The following is a 19,589-nucleotide window of genomic DNA, read 5'->3' as shown; positions in this document are numbered from 1 at the left end:
CTCCTTTTTTAGTGCCAACACTTGCTCTTTGGACTTGCACTTCAACTCCTTTCAGCGCCTTCCTCTTTTAGCTGCTGGTGTAACTTATTTTGGCGCTTCGAATTGAGACCCAACCCCGGTTTCTTTCATCGCTTCGACATAAACGATGATTCCCGTGTGAATACGGCTCAAAATGCTCTTGTTTCAACTGCAGTTTTTTTTTTTTTTTTTTTAGCACGTGTACGTCTCTTTCAGAAATCCGAAGTTTGTAGATGTTTTATATAATCTGTTTTGAACGTGATGGGCTTTGTGGTGCCGGGATAAACGCTCTGTCGAGAAAACCTCCGTCTGAGCGCGACTAACAGGTTGTCTGCTGTGTTATTGCGTCGCGCGCCGCCAATGCCGTGTTTTTGTGTTTGGAGTTTGTAAGTCGGAGGTGCGTGTGAGTGACAGGGCGGCGCGCAGACATATGAGAGATGAGGTGTTTGTGTGCGAGTGTGTGTGGTTGTTGTCAGACGGATGAGTAATGAGGTGTGTTGTTTCTTTTGTGCATTTTCGAGGAGTGCTGTAGTCATCTGCTACACGTCAGCCGGTTGAGGAATAGTGTGTGTGTGTGTGTGTGTATACACTGCAGGATCACAGCTACAGTGTACTCGCCGGGTGCTCCTTGACCCTCGCGATATCCATCACATCACCTGACTGCCGTGGCCACATTCTGTCACCTACGTTCTCTTACAAAAACACATGCGAGTGCGGTGAAATCCCCGAGGGACGCACGGCACAGAAACACACAGCATCCAGCTGCTGGCACGGGAAAAACAGACGCCGTGCAGACAAGACGAGGAAAAAACGGACAGTTTTAGTCGAGCTGGTTGAGGTGTCAGCTTTTTACATCACGGCTGAAGGGATGCCGGACAGAGTGTAACGTATTAAAGTCAGACTTTCTGCTGTGTTAACATGTATTGCATCACCGCACCCCCGGAAATCAGCCAAAAACGTGGGAGGCACGGCGAGGGGGGAGCGGGACACAGAGAGAGAGAGAGAGAGGGAGGATGAAGAGACATGACGGGGATTAGGAGAAGGAGGAGAGCGAGAGGAGCCTCCAGCTACTAACTTTAAACGTCTCGTTTATTAGCCTGCGTACATGGCAGGAAGTCCAAATCAATTAAAAAAAGGGGGTCCGGCTCCATGTTTAGCACCGCTCAGCCGTTTTACTAGTTTCATTAGGTCTTTCTGATACAGAGAGAAAAGACGAGGAGAGAGAGAGGAGTGTGCAAAGACGACATGTGAATCAAAGAAGTGGGCCAAGCATCACCAGAGCAGGCAGAAAAATCAATCAAAGGGGCAGGGCACATATTTATCACTGTATCAGCCTTAATTACACTTTATCTAGCTTTCAATACCTCCTCCAAGACAAAAGGGGCAGAAGTGTGTGCGTGTGTTTAAGAGTGTGTGTGTGTGTGTGTGTGTGTGTGTGTGTGTGTGTGTGTGGAGATAACGGGGAGGTTTGCAGACCAGCAGTACAGTGGATGAGTAAGGATGAAGTGATAGTGTATTGATCTATGGAAGTCCATCAGGCCCAGGACTCAATATGCCCAAGAGCTGTGACAGCCTTGCACACACACACACACACACACACACACACACACACACACACACACACACACACACACACACACACACACACTCACACACTCACACACTCACACACTCACACACTTCGAGGCTACACGTATTTTTTGTGTTGCCGTGTCACATGTGGATCCCACATCTGAGCGGATTGTTTTGATTATTATATTGGCACAAGTTTCGGGTTCGTTGTGTTTTTCCAAGTTCACAAAGCTGCTGTGGAGATTAAAAGGTCTGCGCCGTTTGATTGTGGGAAGTTACTCTGCTCAGATACCGCTGCTGTCGGATCAAAACCACTGTGTCAACTCCTCAGACCAGTTTGATTACAACCGACTGGTCTGAGACTAACCCGAGCTTCCTTTTGATATCATCCAGCTGACGTAGATTAGAGGGCTGGTGAGTTTTCTCAACGGGAAAGAGAAGCTAAGTAATCCTCCGACTAAAGTCTGATCTGTGAGGTTTCACTTCTCATTATATATGGAGATTGAGACTGATCTGTAAGATCGTGACACGATTAAGTCCGTGAATGCAAAAACCTATAAAAGCACTTCTTACTGGTACTGTTATTGTACCGCGGAAATGTCTAAATCAAACTTAAGCTGAGCTTTTGCAGTAATCAGGTTGCTTGTCTGCACCGTAATCCTACTGACTTAATGAACATTCATACATATTTTTTTTATTTTTTCATATTCTATTTTAGTATATTTGATGGTCAAATTTTTATAGTATTGTATTTTACTTCTTTATCTTATTTCTGTTCTTTTTATACAAGTATCGTGCTCTTAATGTTGGATCGAGAAAGTTGGGAAAACATCTCCAAAGACGGAGCGTTCACACAGCAAACACTAATTTTGATTACATACAAAGTCAATGTTTTGGATCATAAGCAGGATGAATTTGAATTAACTATCTATTGGGAGGGATCAGAGGATCACCAAAGTTATTACAGGTCATCCTGGCCGGGTCATGAATCTCCAGGAGCACCATCCAGGAGCTGTTGAGACATTTCACAAACCTCATGGACAGGACATATCCTTTAAATCTCATGTATGGTAATCCATCCAACAGTTGTTGAGATATTAACATGACACAAACTCTCTCCTAACCTTGATGTCTTAGGCGTTAAACACTGTGGTAAACCCTCACATGCATTGTCCCTCCTTTGTTTGACATATCATATATATAGTGAGCGGGTTCGAATAAGGCTGCCGAGGTCTGGATTTAGATCGCAGAGCTGCAGAGCAGCTGTAAGGATATTTTAAAATGGTGTAAAACGAGCCTGTTCGTTCGTGCTGTTTGAAGGGGATGAGGCCTGACGTTTTTCTGGACAGCCAATATGCGCTTTGTCATTGTGTTTACCCGCCGCCCCGCTGATGCCTTGCGTTCTGCTTAGTCACCGCTGTGTCGGACACGACGGGGGCGAACGACGGGACTCTCTCCCTCCTGCCTGTCTTCTACCTGAGTAACACGGACATTAACAGTGTGACCTCACACACAGACTACTGTCCTGTCCACACACACAGTCACACACAAAGGCAGCCTCCTTAATGGCGGCCCTGTTTGGAAAAAGAGCACTTGAAAAGCCGACCCTTTCAAAGTACAGCCTGGGGCGCAGAGCTGGACCACATGAGGAATACTCACTGGCTGCTTCTGGCTTCTATGAGGCAACGGCACAAACCAGAAATGTCACGGGAAATGCAATATGTTCATCTCTCTGTGATTTATTTCTTTTGACATTTTTCATTTCTCGTTCAGTGTTTCTTGCTTTGGTTAAAACATTTTGCCCAAATTACATCAGAGTTTTGTCCATTTTTTGGTATCTATTCCTCTGATTTTTCTTTAGTTTTTTTTTGTGCTCACCAGTTCAGGCGGCCCGTTCCTGTGGTCTTCAGGTGGAGGCGTGTCTGACTCCTGATGGGCCGGGGCCAACGCCGAGTCACTGCTGCTCCTCACCAACAGAGGTGTGTCTGTGTGAGAAGAAAAGATGCAGAGTTAGAGGATGGCTGGAGGTCACGTCAGAACTTTTTTTTTTTTTTGTATTTGATTTTCTCAAACTCCAAATGCGCTGAGGATCATGGGGAGTCTTTTTTTGGCAGCTTTCATGCTCAGCAGCTGGGCCCCGCGTCTTGTTGAAATGAGCATTATGGAGGCTCAGAGGGTTTCGAAAGACCCCCGAGGCTCTCTGAGCTCTCCAAAAGCGTTTTGACACCAAAAAGAAAAGAAAATTCAGGGCGTCTGTTGGCACCTTGAGATGAAAAACAAAACAAAGGACTCCTGATTGAGCAAAGCTAATGGAGATTCTGGAGAAAATGGATGGAGGAAATGATGAGGGACATGAAGTGTTTAGAGAGAATCATCTAATGTAAACAAACGTGTCTCTGTGTGATGAAAAACTGGCTGGAATTCATTCCAAGATGACTTACAAACCCTCAGAGTGGACCAAAAACCATCAAAATGCACCAAAAGCCCACACCCACAGTGTTCATGTGAGCAGCTGTTGTCCCTGAATGCACATATAATCACATGCACATACACACTTACCACAGCCCAAAGGAGCTGGGCGAGGGAGAGGTAACACGGGCAGGTCTGAAGCCACAATAAAACAATTCAAGAGAATCTAATTTGGACCTTTGTGCTGCTTCTTGCTTTTTTAATATCCACCCCGAAGAGAGCAGGGCTGGTGTTTGTGGATGTAAAACCCGTAGCAGGGTTTTTTTTTTCTCCCAAATTCAACTCGACAGTGGAGAAAATAAAGACGGGGGGAAGAGCGCGAGATAAACGAAAAGAGAAGATGGTGACAGTGAGGGAGAAAAACTTCGAAAAAACTGAGAGACACAGAAAAGGGGAAGGCAAACAAAATTCTCTTCTTTCCTGCAATCAATCTCTCTTTGGAGGGTCAGTGACAGGGTCCTGGTCTAACGTGGTCAGAATAGAGAGAGCAGAGGAGGGGGAACAAGTAGGGAGGGAGAGAGGTGGCGGGGGTCTCGGTGTGCGGTTTGTGATGGTAGACAGATGAAAAATGGCCACACATACAGTAAAACTATCATTTACAGCTCGGATCATATCCATGTGTTCTGGTCTGTCAAATCATTGGTATTAATTAGCATTAATTATGAGTTATTCAGTCCCCGTCTCGCCCTCCATCTGTCTGTGTTTCACTTTCTACCCCTGCTACATTTAAAAGACTTCAAAAGGAGACAAAAAGCTTCAAAACGTTGCGTCCTTTTAATGATTTCCTTCAGATTTTTTGCCCTCTGGTTTGTGATCTATTGAGGAAATCGACAGAATGCGGTCTAATCCGATTTAGAAAAGCAGACCACGGGCAGAAAACTGTGCGGAAATCAACGTGATTTGTGATAATGAAACATGCTTTGATTTTAACGCGGAAACATCTGCGGGGGGAGCAGGTATCTTCTCAGAGCTGGCATCAAAAGGCATCAGAACGACACATCACACGGCGCTCCGGCGTATTACCGGCTTCTGCTCTCTCCGTCTGATTATCTATTAATCTTGTGTGCATCTAAAATAGGTCAAACTCTGCAGATACGTTTTTTTGCTGTTGTGAAACGAGCCTTTTGTCGAGGTGCGCTCGGAGTGAACACAAAGTGAATGTTTGACCCCGTTTGCACGCCGGCATTGAAATCCAATCGCGTTTGTCCTGATAAGGAAGCGCGCATGTTAATGTGAGGTGTGCAGTCTGTGGCATCCGCACAACAGGATGCAACCGATACAGACGGGCGTCTTTAGCCAACATAACAATATGTTGTTCAAATTTAGACGTGCGAGGAGGCTGAAAGAGAACACCTCTAATTAGTTTACTGATTATCCGTCTATCCTTTGTGGTGTAAGCGCCGAAACATGCATTATTCAACAGAGGTGCGTGAAAAATGAAAGCGATACCGAGGTGGGAAGCGAATAAGAAATAACTGTGCAGCTGATCTGCTGTTAACAAGGCACATCATTTACTCAGTTGCAGAGAAGTTGATTTTACAAGGGACAAATAATTAAGAATATGTTGTATGCAGGGTTTCTCAACGTTTAGAAAGTCTGTCCGAACTCAACAACTCCCAAAACTATAAGATTTCTATAAGATCTGGGGCTGATCTCAAATTACTCGCACAGGTTTTTGCTCTTGCGGACAGAGATCCGATCTCACTGTGAACGCATTAAGGATGCCAGGCGGAACCGCAACAAAAGTAAGATCGGATTCTTTGTCATGCAGACGGATCTGGATACAGATCTCGCTCTGACACCAGGTGTGAACGAGGAGACTGTTGCATGTGCGGTCAAAAGTCAAAGCCGCGAGTAGATACGAGACGCGCTGAGGAAAGTTTAAAGTGTTTCAAATGCGAGTTTAGAATTCATGAAGCTGTGTTGAGCTGTGAACACACACCGCCCACGCAGGGTCGGGGTGGAAGTTGCTGGCGAGCTTGTAGCTAAAGTCAATACACTGGAAAAGCAACCAAACATGCACTATTACAAGAATTTGCATGAAAAACACAAGGCTTTAGCATTGACAACGAGCAGCAAAGTGTTTAGTCAAGTAACTTTACTTTATGTAGTACGCTCAGAGGATTGTCTTGTCTAATTTAACTCTTAGAGTCATCTTTGAGGATGCTTTGTGAGAACTTCACAGGCTTTTTAAGCATTCCAAGCTCAACATCTTTTATGCAAACACCACAGAAGGCATTTTTTCGGCGCCTTTACATTTCCCCAACACGTGCAAAAGTTTACAAGTCTAGAGCGACCATGAATAGAAAGCAGTAAAACTTAATGGATGCTTCTTTCCCTCTCCCTCCTGTACCCACCTGTCAGGCTCTTTCATAGAAATGAATGCAGATAAAAATACACACCGAGCAGCGGGCATGTATCCAGTTTTAAAAAAGGTAAACACGAACACACTGGCACTTTGTTTTGAGCCCAGTCTGCTAAGGTAACAGGAAGTTTTTACCACCACCGCGGGGGAAAGTTGACAGCTACTCTTACACCGTGATGAACTGCACAACGCTAAGTGAAACCGCAAGGACAAGAGGTACATTAAATACCAAACTACCTTTACTACCGCGAGGCCAGCTGGACTAAATGATAGCACCTGTTCAAACTGGATCCGGGAGATTTTAGAGATACCGAATGATGAACTGGAAGAAACTTATTTCCAAAGTGGCTGTAATGGATTTTCAAAACGAGCGCTGCAAATACAGACAAATACATCACCTCAATGTCGATGATGCGACTTTGTTAAGTGACCAAGGCCGCTCCATGGTCACAGTCAGGGTCCATTACACAGCGGTCAGCCTCATAAATCCTCCCTCCTTTTATCCATCGGAGTCAAATCTGCCTCCATCAATCCTCCCACCACTTAGAGCCCCCGGAGCACGGCCCGCCCGGCCATGTGAAGGAACCCGAGGGTCACTAGCTTTGACCTCTGACCTGCATTGACCTCAGGGGGGGGGGTCAAGCAGTGTCACGGAGGGCCAGAAATATTGATGAGGGTGACCGTTGTAACTCTCTTAGGTCAGCCGCTGTTTGGATGCTCATAAACAAGATTGCCTCAGAGTCATTACGAAACAAGGTTGACTGGGTTGGAAGATAAAGGCCTTCGGTTGTTTACATGCCGAGAAAATTATACCACATAGACCCTCAGTCTACTGAACAAGCAACACGTGGACCTGAAGGACATTGGGAAAATATGTTAATGTGACTATGGTAAAGTTGCAATTAAAGATGTGCAGTGTTAGTTAGCACATTTCTTGACTCTATCGTTTAAGTTTCCATCCGAATTTTGTGAGAATTGGTACCAAATTTTGCAAAAATGCAAATGAGTGCTCATTTCCTTTCCTCTACTCTTAAGATTTGTTTCCGATCTGGTGGTGTTAATTCTGTAGCCAGGTGCCAGAAGAAGAGGATGCGATGAGGTGACACAATGAGAAGAGAAGAGACGCTTGGAAGCATTTCAGTTTTGTTTCACGTGTTCGTTCGAGGATGCTCCGCATCAGTCCGTTTGTCTGATGCGCTTGTCTGCCACCGTTTTCCGTCTCTTCAGTCGAGGCTCGACTGAAATTTAATCTGTCGCATTAATCAGAAAGTCTCCGCTGTGACTTTTTTTTTTTTTGCAGGTATTTTAGGGGCAAATTGAAGATGCAAACAGAGCAGAAGTGAAAAATGAAATATTGTACATCTACAGTGAACAAAACGTTAAGCTTTTAAGATAAGTCATTAAATCTGACCAAATCTCTAAAACAAGTCCTGCGTTTGTTCAAATGGTAAAAATCCCTTGCGGAGGTCGCGGAGAGAAACTTTGTCTCAAAGTGTGGCATCTGCCCTCTGTGCGATGTGAGCAGAACTTTCATTTATTTTAAGATCACAGGCTTTAACATGGCAGTCTCCTGCCAAGAGGGTGGAGAGGAGGTGGAAGCACTAAAAACTTTGGATGTATTTTAGGTTTTTGCTAATTTGACGGAACTGTGCAGCCGCAACCACGGAGCGCCCTGCGACTTGAAATAGACCTCGCCGACCGAACTCATCTCTGTGACCACTTCAAGGTCGGGGGGAAACAAACGGTAACACATTGAAGCACACCCAAGTTATGTTCCTCCCTTATCTTTCCGTCGAGATTTGTGTAATTGGAGAGCCCTGAATAGGCCTTGTGAACTCTGCCAGCTCTCTGTTTATCTGCCTCTGAGTCTCCATCTGCAGCTCTCTGCCTAAACTAGGCTGCTTATGCAATGGCTGGGAACACACAGGTTTATTTTAAGAGTTTTCCTCTTGTTTTCAGTTCTGTGAAAGTTCTGTAATGCCGCAGTGCTAGTTCACTGCCAGGGCAGGATGAAAACACGGATGCATCATGTTTCTGTCTGCCTCTCTTTGTTGTCTTTTGTACACATTGTAATCAGTGTGTGTCCACCTTTGTGTTTGCATGTGCAAGCACGCGTGCACGGTGTGAGTGTGTACGTACATTTCTTACAGCGCTTCAGTGTGTATTTATATCTGTGCGTGTGTTTTCATGCCACGGGCCGGGGTGGTCTTGTTTCTCTCTCAATCGATAAAGCAGCCCGGCTGAGGCTGCTCATGGGATGATGCGATAAGGACTCTCTTCCTAGAAGCGTGTGTGTGTATGTGTGTGCGAGTGTGTGTGTCGTGTCCGTGTATAGCGGCAGGATCGATGCGGGTCTAATCATCCCACTGGGGCAGTGTGAAGTCCAATCACCCTGTTCAAACAAACAGCCCAACCTGACACAAACACGGCGATGCCTGACTGATTACTGAATTACTTCTCGCCCTGTCCGCAACCATTCAGTGCGATCACACGCCTGCCATGACCAGATCATTGTGAATAATCCTGTTACGGTAATAGTGTGATTAAAGCAGTCACGTGCTTTGGGAGTGATCCAATTTTTCCTGGTAACCCCGAGTTTATGTGATGTGTTGATGAATGGGTTAATATCTGGAAGGATGAGTTACACATCTTATTATCTTAGCCGCATGGAGATGACAGGAGCAGAATAAAGTTATGAAAATGTCATATCGGGTTATGTTTACTCTGGTGTGACATGTTTTTGTTTCAGAAAACCTCTGTACACTGTGTGCTGTGGCCAACGGGGAATGTGTGCTCCGACGGGACATTATAAAACAAGTAGTTGATGAAGCGTTCCATTCTTTGGAAATGTCAGTGTTCGACTATTTATTTATTTACTTATTCTCATTTGTGAAGAACCGAAGTATGATGTCGCCAAGGAGTCGGCGAGTTATTGCTTCATCAATCTGAATGAGTAGTTCCTGTTTGCGCGGTAGCCACTGGCGCACAGGCAGTCTATTATTTTGTTATTTATCAGGAAAGATCTGAAGCTAGAAGAACGGGAGCACCTTATTAATATGATTTTAAAAGCAAATATACAAACGTTATGGGGCGCCCTGGTGGCTGAGTGCATGAAATCTGTGAGAAGATGAAGAGGTCGGTTAGTATGCATGAACGCTAATCAGTTAAAGATGATGTAAGGACGTTTTTAAAGAATATGCCGTATGTATGCATCGTTAAAAACATCTGGAAGCGTCTTTGTCTCAGTCCACAGAGTGACAGGTGACAGGGTTTGGGTTGTTTAACCTGCGTTCTGGGGTTTTCTTCTGTCAAACTCTATGTGTGTGTGTGTGTGTGTGTGTGGATGACAAAAGCTGCCTTAATGCGCGAGTCTGGCTCTATACGAGGGGGCGTCACAGGGGTCAGATCATAACTAAGTTAGTCAGGGTTCAACAGGGCTTGAGAGGAGGGTTGGCGGGTGGGGGCAGGAAGAGGTCCCACTGGGTAAAACACAGATTGTGGAGGGTGGGGCGGGAGGGGTGGGATTAGTCCATTCACGCTCTGCTGGACACTGGGCATGCTAAGAGGCTACTCTGTTAATCTAGTTAGCGCTGGAAGCCATGCGGAGACGGGAAGATCGAGAGAAGGGGTAGTGGGGGTTTGATGGGTCAGGGTCTAGAGGGCCCGGGGTGGCGAGCTGGATGGCAGGTGGTTGAAGCTGAATAGTGGAGTAGGCAAGCGAGAGGGGGCAGATAACGGGGCATAGGGCAAAAGTGGGCATAGGGAGAGGGAAGGCAAAGGGCAGGTGGCTGCGCTTATGGGCCAACAGATGGAGAGAGGGACGTGAAAGGGTTTTGACAGGCCCTTGTTATGTCACATCCAGGCTCATTTAATCCTTTATCTCTCACTTGAAAAAAGACAAAGTAGAGAAAAAAGATTATTTACAGTTATCTATAACCGGAACAGTCTGTGCCACAGAGAGAGCACATATTTCCCCCGAGGCTCCCTTAGGCATCTGACTGACTACTCTTGTGATGTTTCCCGCTGGAGATGCACCATGACCCAGTAACTTGTTCACTCCATCTCCTGACCGTGAAAAGACAAACACTGATGTATTCGTTTTGCATTTCAGATCATCATCCGCACACGTGCTGTCCGAACAAACAGTCCGTTCTCTCTTATTTTTTTTAGCATCTGCCCCGTGGTAGTGACCTTGATCGAGTCGGTGAACTGCTAACAACCCCGAGTGTTTTCTGTTTTTAGCCGACCCTAACCTCTGACTTCACGAGCAAACGCTGAATCCCCCTGCAGGAGGTTAAGTAGACAAAAAACAAAAAACACAATTTATCACTGCAACACTTCTCTGTAAAATGTGATCATTTAAAGAACAAGGATGCGTTTGTCATGTGTCTGTTTAATCGTTGTGGCGTGACTCTTCACACTTTAAGGCTGCATGACACTGGAATTTTAAGTTTTCTGCTGTCGAGCTTGAAGATACGCAACAGTTCAACACGGAGGGGGGAGAAAGAATCAGAGGAGGGCAAACAAAAAAGAAAGCGAGGAGGGCAAATGATGCAACAAAGCTGCATATTTCTTGCAGCCTCATCAGGTTTCCCAAAATAAGGTTGTTTTAATCATAATATTTTAATATGTGTGAATAATTTATAAATCCTCTCCCCTTCAGCGAGAGAAATTATATCATTCTCATGATTACTTGAACCTTTGCTAAATGGAGTGAGATGTCATCTTTGATCAGGGTCAACTCATCATTCCTAACCTCGTCTCCCTGCTCTCCAGTATATTCATACACATTAAGTGTGAACAGGAGGCTTAGGAGTGTGATTATGAGTGTCACACACAGGCAGAGGCTCGGTCATACCATAAAACGACAACAACACAATGAGTTAAACGTTCATTTATCAAGATATTTACTGTTTCAGGGCAGATTCGGAGTATATCCATCACCTTAATGGGGCACGGAGGGAAGCTTTTGTCAGCAGAGGACGGATAAAAACGTGACAGAGACAAAATGAAGGAGCAGCGTGGCTCTTATTAATATCGTGTTCGTCATGTTGTTCGGGCAAATACATTAATTGAGTTTCCATTAGCAAAATGTGGCTCCACAGCTGAATATGAAGCAGTGGCAGGACAGGAGGTGGAGGAGCAGTACGTAGCCAAGTTGCAAACTGATGCGTGAAGACGAGCGCAGACTACTTTGTGTTAACTGACTGAAATAATATAAATAATCTGGGTCAAGATTTCCATTTACGCCGATGATGCGGTCATTTAAAAACAAACTCATGTTAGTTATGATCATTCATGCTCTCTCCCTGATAAAATTCAATATTAAAGGGAGCATAAAGTTTTTCTACCGTGTGTACGGACTGTAATTTGTTTTCTATTTTTTTAATTAAACGTTTGAACTATTACATAGTACATCTCCTGTCATTGGCATCAAACTGAAGTTACTGTGCCTAGTTACTTCTCGGGAAGTGGCTTTTTTTGACGCCACTATACTGATATTCTTGGATTCACGGCTTGTAAAGCACTTGAGGATGTCGTGTTGTAACACTGTTTCGTATCCTTTTATACTGGTCATTAGTTTGTGCTGCTGCACGTCATGGCCATTAAAACAGATGTCTTTTTAAAGATAATTTTTTTGGCCTTTTATGCCTTTATTGATAGGACAGCTGAAGATAGACAGGAAGCAGAGGGCAGAAAGAGGGGGAGTGACACGCAGTAAATCAGCCGTCCGATGCAGGATTCGAACCGGGGCCAGCTGCAGTGAGGACTACAGCCTCCACACACGGGGCGGCCGCTTAACCCACTACGCTACCGACCGCCCCATTAAAACAGATTTCTAATCAATGGGACGTTTCCTGGGTAAATGAAGGTTAATAATATTAATAAAACAGTAATCCTCGACAGTCAGCGTGTTGAAAAATACCCCGGTTAGCTGCCAACGTGTGAAAACGAGAACAAACTAAGTAAATGAGAATGACACGGAGAACGCTGCGTCAACATCTGTTTTCACACGCCATCACGTTACTCTTTCAGCTTACAGCTGTTCCATAAATGTATTTTCTGCCTCTTTCTCACAGACCTACACACACACACACACACACACACACCTCCTGCTGTCTCACCATGATACACTTTCTCACATGCACAAAAAATGTGAAAGTGTTGATTGAGCATTGCTTTGGTGTGTTTTTTTTTCCTTTGCAGAAACTTCTCTAAACTGCACCCAGAACAGGGCTACTGAATTTTAATCATTTTATGTCTAGCTCTAATTAAAATACATGTATTTTCATGAGGCTGACACCGTGGGCTGAAAACGAAGAGAAAACATATACAGCAGATCTGACATACTGGCTTTGAGGCTGGCCTCGTTGACTTCAATCTCGCCCCTGATTGGATCCTGGTGCTGCAGGTGAGGGAAGTATTGGAGGGGTTCAGGGCTGGGGCCGGCGCTGGAGTAACCGTTGGACATGCTCTCTCGGGGACTGTCCGTCCTCCTGCGCTGCTGGACTTCGTCGATCACGGCCACCAGCTGGAAGAGACGAAATATTGTGGAAATATTAAAAAACACACAATCTAAAAACGAGCACGCTTTCCTCGAGATAAGCGCGGCAGTCGGAACAATGAGATTTCTGGCTTGGAACACGCAGCCAGGTTATATAGCGCCTCCTCTGTGCCATGATCACAGTGAGGCTTTTATGTGATTTATCTTGCCAGCAGTGGGGATACAACCTGCTTCATTCTGCCAAGTGTGCAGATGCGTGTGTGTGTGTAGGTGTGTGTAGACAAGCAAACAGAGCTGGATTCACAGCTCATTCGCTCTCAAACCTCTTACAGTGCATAACACCCCGGCAGATGCCACTTCAGCAGCAGCACAACTTTCTTCTTCTTCCTTGAACAAAAAGGGGGAACAAAATCTGACCAGCGGCTCTGCACGGGCCGGTTTCAGAGGAGCTCGACGCAGTGCGAGAGAGGCGAGGTGTGTGTAAGTATGAAATTAGCAGTCAAATGAGATCTGACGCGAGAATGAGAAGCTGTCAAACACAATGACACGGCTGCCACAATGAGGCGGCGGTGAAGGGGACGGACGGGGGGCGGCCAAATGAACAGGGGATGGAGGGCATAGGAACGACAAACAATCCTAATTGAGACAGGGACATGATGGCAGATAGAGCGACGGTGTGTGTGTGTGTGTGTGTGCCATCGCGGATGCGTGGTTTGATAAATGGGTGCGTGGTGGCGTGACGCTCTCATTAGACGGTGCAGGCGAAGGAAATGACCACTTAATGAAAAGCAATAACCGCAATGGAACGGGGGATGGAAATAAAACAACAGACGAGTGGAGGACGTCAATTAACAACGAACGAGGCTGTGTGTGTGTGTGTGTTTGTGTGTGTGTGTAAACAATAAACACGGAGGAGGCGGTCGAAATATGCATCATCCATCACGCCATGACGCCGCCTCTCACCTCAACCTCCCGTGATTCAATATCCGCATGACACCTGGCCGACGCCACGCAAAGGAGATTCGTCTACTGCATTTGTGTGTGTGTGTGTGAGCATTCGAGAGGGTGTGTGCGAGAAAAGATGAGGAATTGAGGGGCTTGGCAGATGCAGAAGAAGAAGAAAAGAAAAGACAGAACGCCAGGAAAACAATCTGATTGCGCCGCTTGATGGATGCTTCTCGAGCTCTTTCTCTCTTCTTTATCTGCTTTCCTCTTTCCCTCCTTATCGCCCTCCCTTCCGAGCCTGCGTCTCTTTCTCCAAACTCGCTGACAGCATCAATCAAAGCAGCAAGTCTCCGAGCGTAATGTGATGTGTGCGCGCGTGCGTGCGTGGGCGGAGACAGCGCCCGACGAGCCGCCCTCTGGAAAAAAATGTATTCGCTTTGAACGACGGCAACTTCTTTTAATGTGTGGAAGTGGGGGGGGTGATGATGATTTGCTTTTCGGGGGAGTTTATTTTTTTATGGCCCGACGCGGGCAGGGAGCGATGCTGATGAAGGCCACCCTGCTGCTTCCCACTCATCACTCAATCAAACACCAAGTATCAACAAAATGAATCATGTATTGCTTTCGTTTGGAACGAGCTCAAGTGCGGGAAAGAACCTTTGATTGGAGGAGGACTTTCCACTGATCACATGCTTTTTATATATAACCTTGAAGTTAACCCCTATCCAATCAGAGTGACAGCTACGATTTAAAGTAGTATTCTCATTGAAAAGTCCAAAATCTTCCAGATCTGACAAATTACCACCAAAACGACGACGTGCACATACTTTTGGACACATCTTCAGTGATCTTCCTGGAATCAGGGTCTTTCGACACCACACATCCTCCTCCATGTGACCCAGCTTAGCTCCTCTCTTGAGCCACAGCCACGCTGAGTCTCTCTCTGCTGCGTCGGTGGTACTGCGGTGGGCTCACCTCCTCCTCCTCCTCCTCCTCTCTACCTCGATGCCCAGCAAGCTGACGGCTCTGAATAGAGATCAGGCTGCAAAGCCCCTGCACCCAACCTCGGTTGGTCTCCAGCCACCTTGCTATGACACCCACATCTACAATATTATGCATTATAAACACGCTTAGAATGCATTATACTGTGCTTATAGGAATAAGTGTCATAGTGATGGAAAAATGGACCCAGACTAAGAGGGTGCCAAAACAGCTGACAGCTTACGGGTGCTGACGAGGGTCAAACTGAGGTAAGAGAAAGGAGTCAGAATGTTAAAGTGCTGATGGAGTCCATTACTTGAGCAAACAGTCTGTTTCTGACAAGCTGGAGTTTGAATCTAAATCAGCCGATATAAAAAAAAAAAAAAGTGATGTGAAGGGTAAAAAAAAAAGTTTCTAAAACTATCTGCAAAGCTATAAATCACCGAGGGTAACCAGCATAATACTGTTGTTTTGGGTTTTTTTGTGGAATTTAAATGAACTGACCCTTTCGTATTGTAAGAATCATCCTCTGTTGGTAATGTATTCCTGGAGAAGCTGCTTTTGGACGTCTCATTACAGATTATATTCAAGCCATCAGTCAGCCGGGGGAAGAAGGGACTACAAGCATTAATATTGTAAAACGCTCCGAGTAGGAAACTTGGGGGAAAAGCTTGTTTTTCAAAAGCGCCCCGACAGTTTGAAATTCAAGTCCTTCAAACGCTGCCCCAACATGATCTTTTGGAGGACCCCGTGCCCCCAGGATGAAGAACAAGACCGTGAATGGTTCACAGCGTGTTTACTTAACACACAGGTTTCTTTCAGTCCCTCCTGACTGCGATTAGTATTCCAGGAAACAAATCGCCTTATTTTTCCTGCTGTGTCTGTGGGGGGATATTGATATGGACCTGGGGAGGCTGCATGTCAACTACAGCTGAATAATGTGACCCCTTTGTCTCATTTCCATAACACACACAAACAGGCGCTCGCTCGCAAACACACACACCGATACCCGTTGCAAATACAAATAGCAGAAACTCTTTATATTGTCATGTTATGATGGTGTGTGAATTGCGACGTGTGTGTGTGTGCATGTCGATTATCATGACATACATGAAAGCTATATACAATATCATGCGTGAAGCAGAGAGAGATTAACACTGCGAGTCTGTTTGGATCCTGCCTGAGGCGCTGAGTTATAAAATGCTGCAAATATGTGACCTACGGCAGACAAAATACTCGATTACACAGAAAGGCAAGCACACACCCGCCCACACATATCCTTTAACACGTTATTATTTGGCTGTATTTTGATGAGCCGATGCCTTCAACTAGTTTTACAATTAAGTTGTGTGATTTGCTTTTTGTGCAACCAGTTGTGGAATAGATTGAACTTTTACTCATGTCAACCAGTGATGGGAATAACGGCGTTACTTCTTTCCTAATTGATTACTCTTCCCATCATTATGACGCCGTTATCTCTACTGCCAAAAAATGCGGCACGTTACTTTAAACGAAGGTAGCTGTTTTTCATCAGACCAACTAGATCTCTAAGCCGAGCGGCAAAGATTTTTCTTGTTCCCCCTTCCTCGGTGAGGGCAGGGGTACGAGACAATCGCATAAATTATGACGAATGGCTGAGTAAAATTCCATGGTAAGCCAATCAGAGGTGGAGTTGGTGTTGTCAGACACACGAAGACGACACAGAACATTCACGCGAGTAAACGAGAAACAGAAACGGCCTGAATAGTCCAAAAGTAGCCTTCGTTAAATGGAAGTATAGTATAGTATATGTCATAAATATATATACAATTTTTAGGCCACACAATTCAATCAACAATCAGTTTATCTGACTCTGGGAACCATGCATGCCTGTGTAACAACCCATCAGTCTTCTAGAACACTGGTTCCTGACCACTGCTGGGGGTCATGAGACCTTCTTGATTTTAATGGGTGAAAGGAAATCTGTTACAGGTCCAGTGTGTAGGATTTAGTGGCACCCAGCAGTGAAGTAGCAGAAATTCACATAAAAAGGCCATTTCTAGATCATCTTTGGGTTGTTTGCTCTGGGCTGCTGTAGAAAAATGGTGGCTCAACAACTGCGCTTGGACCATCAACCTTGGTGGGTCTGACAATAATGTTGTGGCCTGTATTGTTTTTGTTTTTTTTACAAAGACCCAGTGTCAAATCTAGTTTCACCAGCTTTATTATTTTCGTTCATATTTGCCTCCTGGCTATATATATTCTGAAATGAACTTGTATTTAATGAAATGACCACAATCAAACTGACTGACTGAAAGTCCGGAGCCAGATAAATTAGTCCAGGACTCCTTGTTAGGGTCGTGATCAGGGTAAATAATGAAGCAGTGCAGTCACAGATTTCAACACAATCTACTCACCCTCCCGTTCCAAACGTGAAGGAGAAACTAAATAGTAAATATTTCTTATGACATTTTTTTATTTGCTCATTCATGTGTCTTTGATTTACAGAGTGTATGTAAATAACTGAATGATCTTGCACCATGGTGCAGACCAGCATCGTACTCTGAGGCAGACCATAACAGTATACAATGATGTAGTATCCACGACGTCACCTACAGGTTTCTGAAGAGTGTGGTGGCTCTGGCTGCCGCCATATTGGCAGTGCAACCATGTGTTTACGTTTGAATTACACCATGTGACTTAGAATGTAAACAATCAGGAGAAAAAGGGGCGGGACAAATGGAACTGTACAGATCAGAGCAAAACCACACATTAAAGGCACATGCATTGTGACTCATCAGGACGTATAAAGGCCACGACGCTTCAGTCAGTCAGATCATTTCAGCCTTTCAATCGTGATACACAATAAAAGAGCCAGAAAAGACAATTTGCAAAGAGCAACGACTGATACAGAATACAACTGTTCGTCAGAGATCTACAACTGCAACCTACAAGCATTACTTTGTGACTGACTACCAGCCAAAGAAAGAAAATGCAGCGCCGGGGAACCCCAGTGGTAACCAGAAGAGCGATGAAGAGCAGACCGTACGCGGCTGCTTTTGTGAGACCAGCTGCCAACTCAACCAAGAGTTGGGAAACAAAAGCACAGCTGAAGAGACAAAAATCCTTGAAGGAGTCGTTCATCAACAAGGAAAAAGACAGGAAGGAGCTAGAGAGACTCAAGAAGTACACCCAATCCAGAAACTCGCACACCGCAAAGATCGCCAACCAAGTCAGCGACACACCAAGAGGAAGAAAAGAAACTCTTGCAGGTCGACTATGAGGAGCTGCAGGTGGCTCACATCATTAATGAGGAAAATTCCAGGCAGAGCAAAACAAGAACAAGCTTCTTCAGGAGGAACTGGAACGCTCCACATTCTTACCAAGTGCTCACGCCAGGTATGAAAATGATGTCCCCAAGCTCAAAAAGCAAGCCTTTTACCTTCAGCAGGATCTTGATAATGAGATCTTGCAGAAGCAGCTCGTGCAGTCGGACTACAAGAAGCTGTCAAGGCACTCCAGGAAGAGAGAGACAAGAACAAGACTCTCCAAGACAACTGGAGCAGGCGAGTGTGTCACTCCATGAGGTCAAGCGCAGGCTGACAACCCTGAGGTTTGACTTGAGAAGGAGCTTGAGCAGAAGAAACTCCTGCAGACAAGTTATGAGGAGCTGCAAGAGACACACAAGCTCAGTCAGGGACAAGTTCTCTGCCGAGATTAAGCTGAAAAGGAAAAGACATGACTCTAGAGAAGGAACTGGACAGATGCACGAGACTACCCAGAAATATGAAGCCGAAGTCACCGCGGTCAGAGAGCAGGCCGAGACCCTGCAGCGTGAGCTTGAAAACGGATCAAGTCTCATGCAGTCTCGGTGTCAGAGGGCTTCCGTATGACCCAAAACGTGAGGGCTGAGCAGGAAGCCATCCGTCAACAGATGGCAGAGGAGTCACTGTCCTGCAGCAAAATGCCCATGAGAGCAAAAGATTTTTGAGAGCGAGCTGGACAACCTGAAAACTGAGCTCAGTGTTCAGATCTCACTCAGCCTGAAGCTATCCACTGAGTTCACGGCTGAGAGAGAGGCTCTCCAAAAAATACACAGACATAATGACAACCAACCACCAAAGGAGGCTGAAGGCCGAGGACAAGCAGTGTCGAGCAGAAGAGACCATCAGTCCTGCACTGGCCCCGACACCGAAGCAGGCTGAGGACAAGCAGTGCGAGCAGCAGGCGACCATCAGTCCTGCACTGGCCCTCGAATCCCAAGAGAGGCTCAGGGAAATCTTCCAGACAGGACAGCAGACCACCTTCTGTCTGGAAGAGGACCCGTCTTTCTGGGTTGAGGAAACCACAGAGTGGAAGAGGAGGAGGGAGAACTAAAGAACATCGAGTTCTCGGGTTTCCGTCCCCTGCGTCAAGACGAACAAAAAAAAAAAAAAAAAAAAAAAAAAAAAATTAAACAAACAAACAAAAAAAAGTTCAAAGTTCAGACATTGTTATATTTCATAGTTTTGTAGTTGCACAGTTCTTGGGCCTTTTTACAGAAACATCCTCTGTCTGTGTCTTATTCTGATTTAAGATGACATCACAGAAACATAAAAAATCTACTATCCTAAGTGAATATAAAAATATATTTATTCAAATATTTAATTCTTTCTGCAATTAACTGTTTGCTAAATTAATTTTTGTCCATTGAGAATTCATGGATTCATGCATTCGTTGCTTTGAGCTACATTACAACCAGTTCACATTTACAAT

At 45.2% G+C, this 19,589-nt stretch overlaps 1 protein-coding gene across 1 annotated transcript in view; it reads right to left on the bottom strand.

Annotated features, from left to right (window-relative positions):
• pard3ba (par-3 family cell polarity regulator beta a) overlaps window positions 1-19,589 on the bottom strand; it is a 151,608-nt gene that overhangs the window by 106,258 nt on the left and 25,761 nt on the right. The window contains exons 3-4 of the mRNA XM_027291567.1: window positions 12,776-12,956; window positions 3,469-3,575 (exon numbers count right to left, since the gene is read on the bottom strand). Of these exons, the coding sequence (XP_027147368.1) occupies window positions 3,469-3,575; window positions 12,776-12,956 (288 nt within the window). The remainder of the gene's footprint in view (window positions 1-3,468; window positions 3,576-12,775; window positions 12,957-19,589) is intronic.

Source organism: Larimichthys crocea, chromosome XIX, assembly GCF_000972845.2.
Source record: "Larimichthys crocea isolate SSNF chromosome XIX, L_crocea_2.0, whole genome shotgun sequence".
In the NCBI taxonomy this organism is placed as follows: Eukaryota; Metazoa; Chordata; class Actinopteri; family Sciaenidae; genus Larimichthys; species Larimichthys crocea.
Note: the sequence above shows the minus strand (reverse complement) of the source record. Positions and strands in the feature narration are given on the sequence as shown.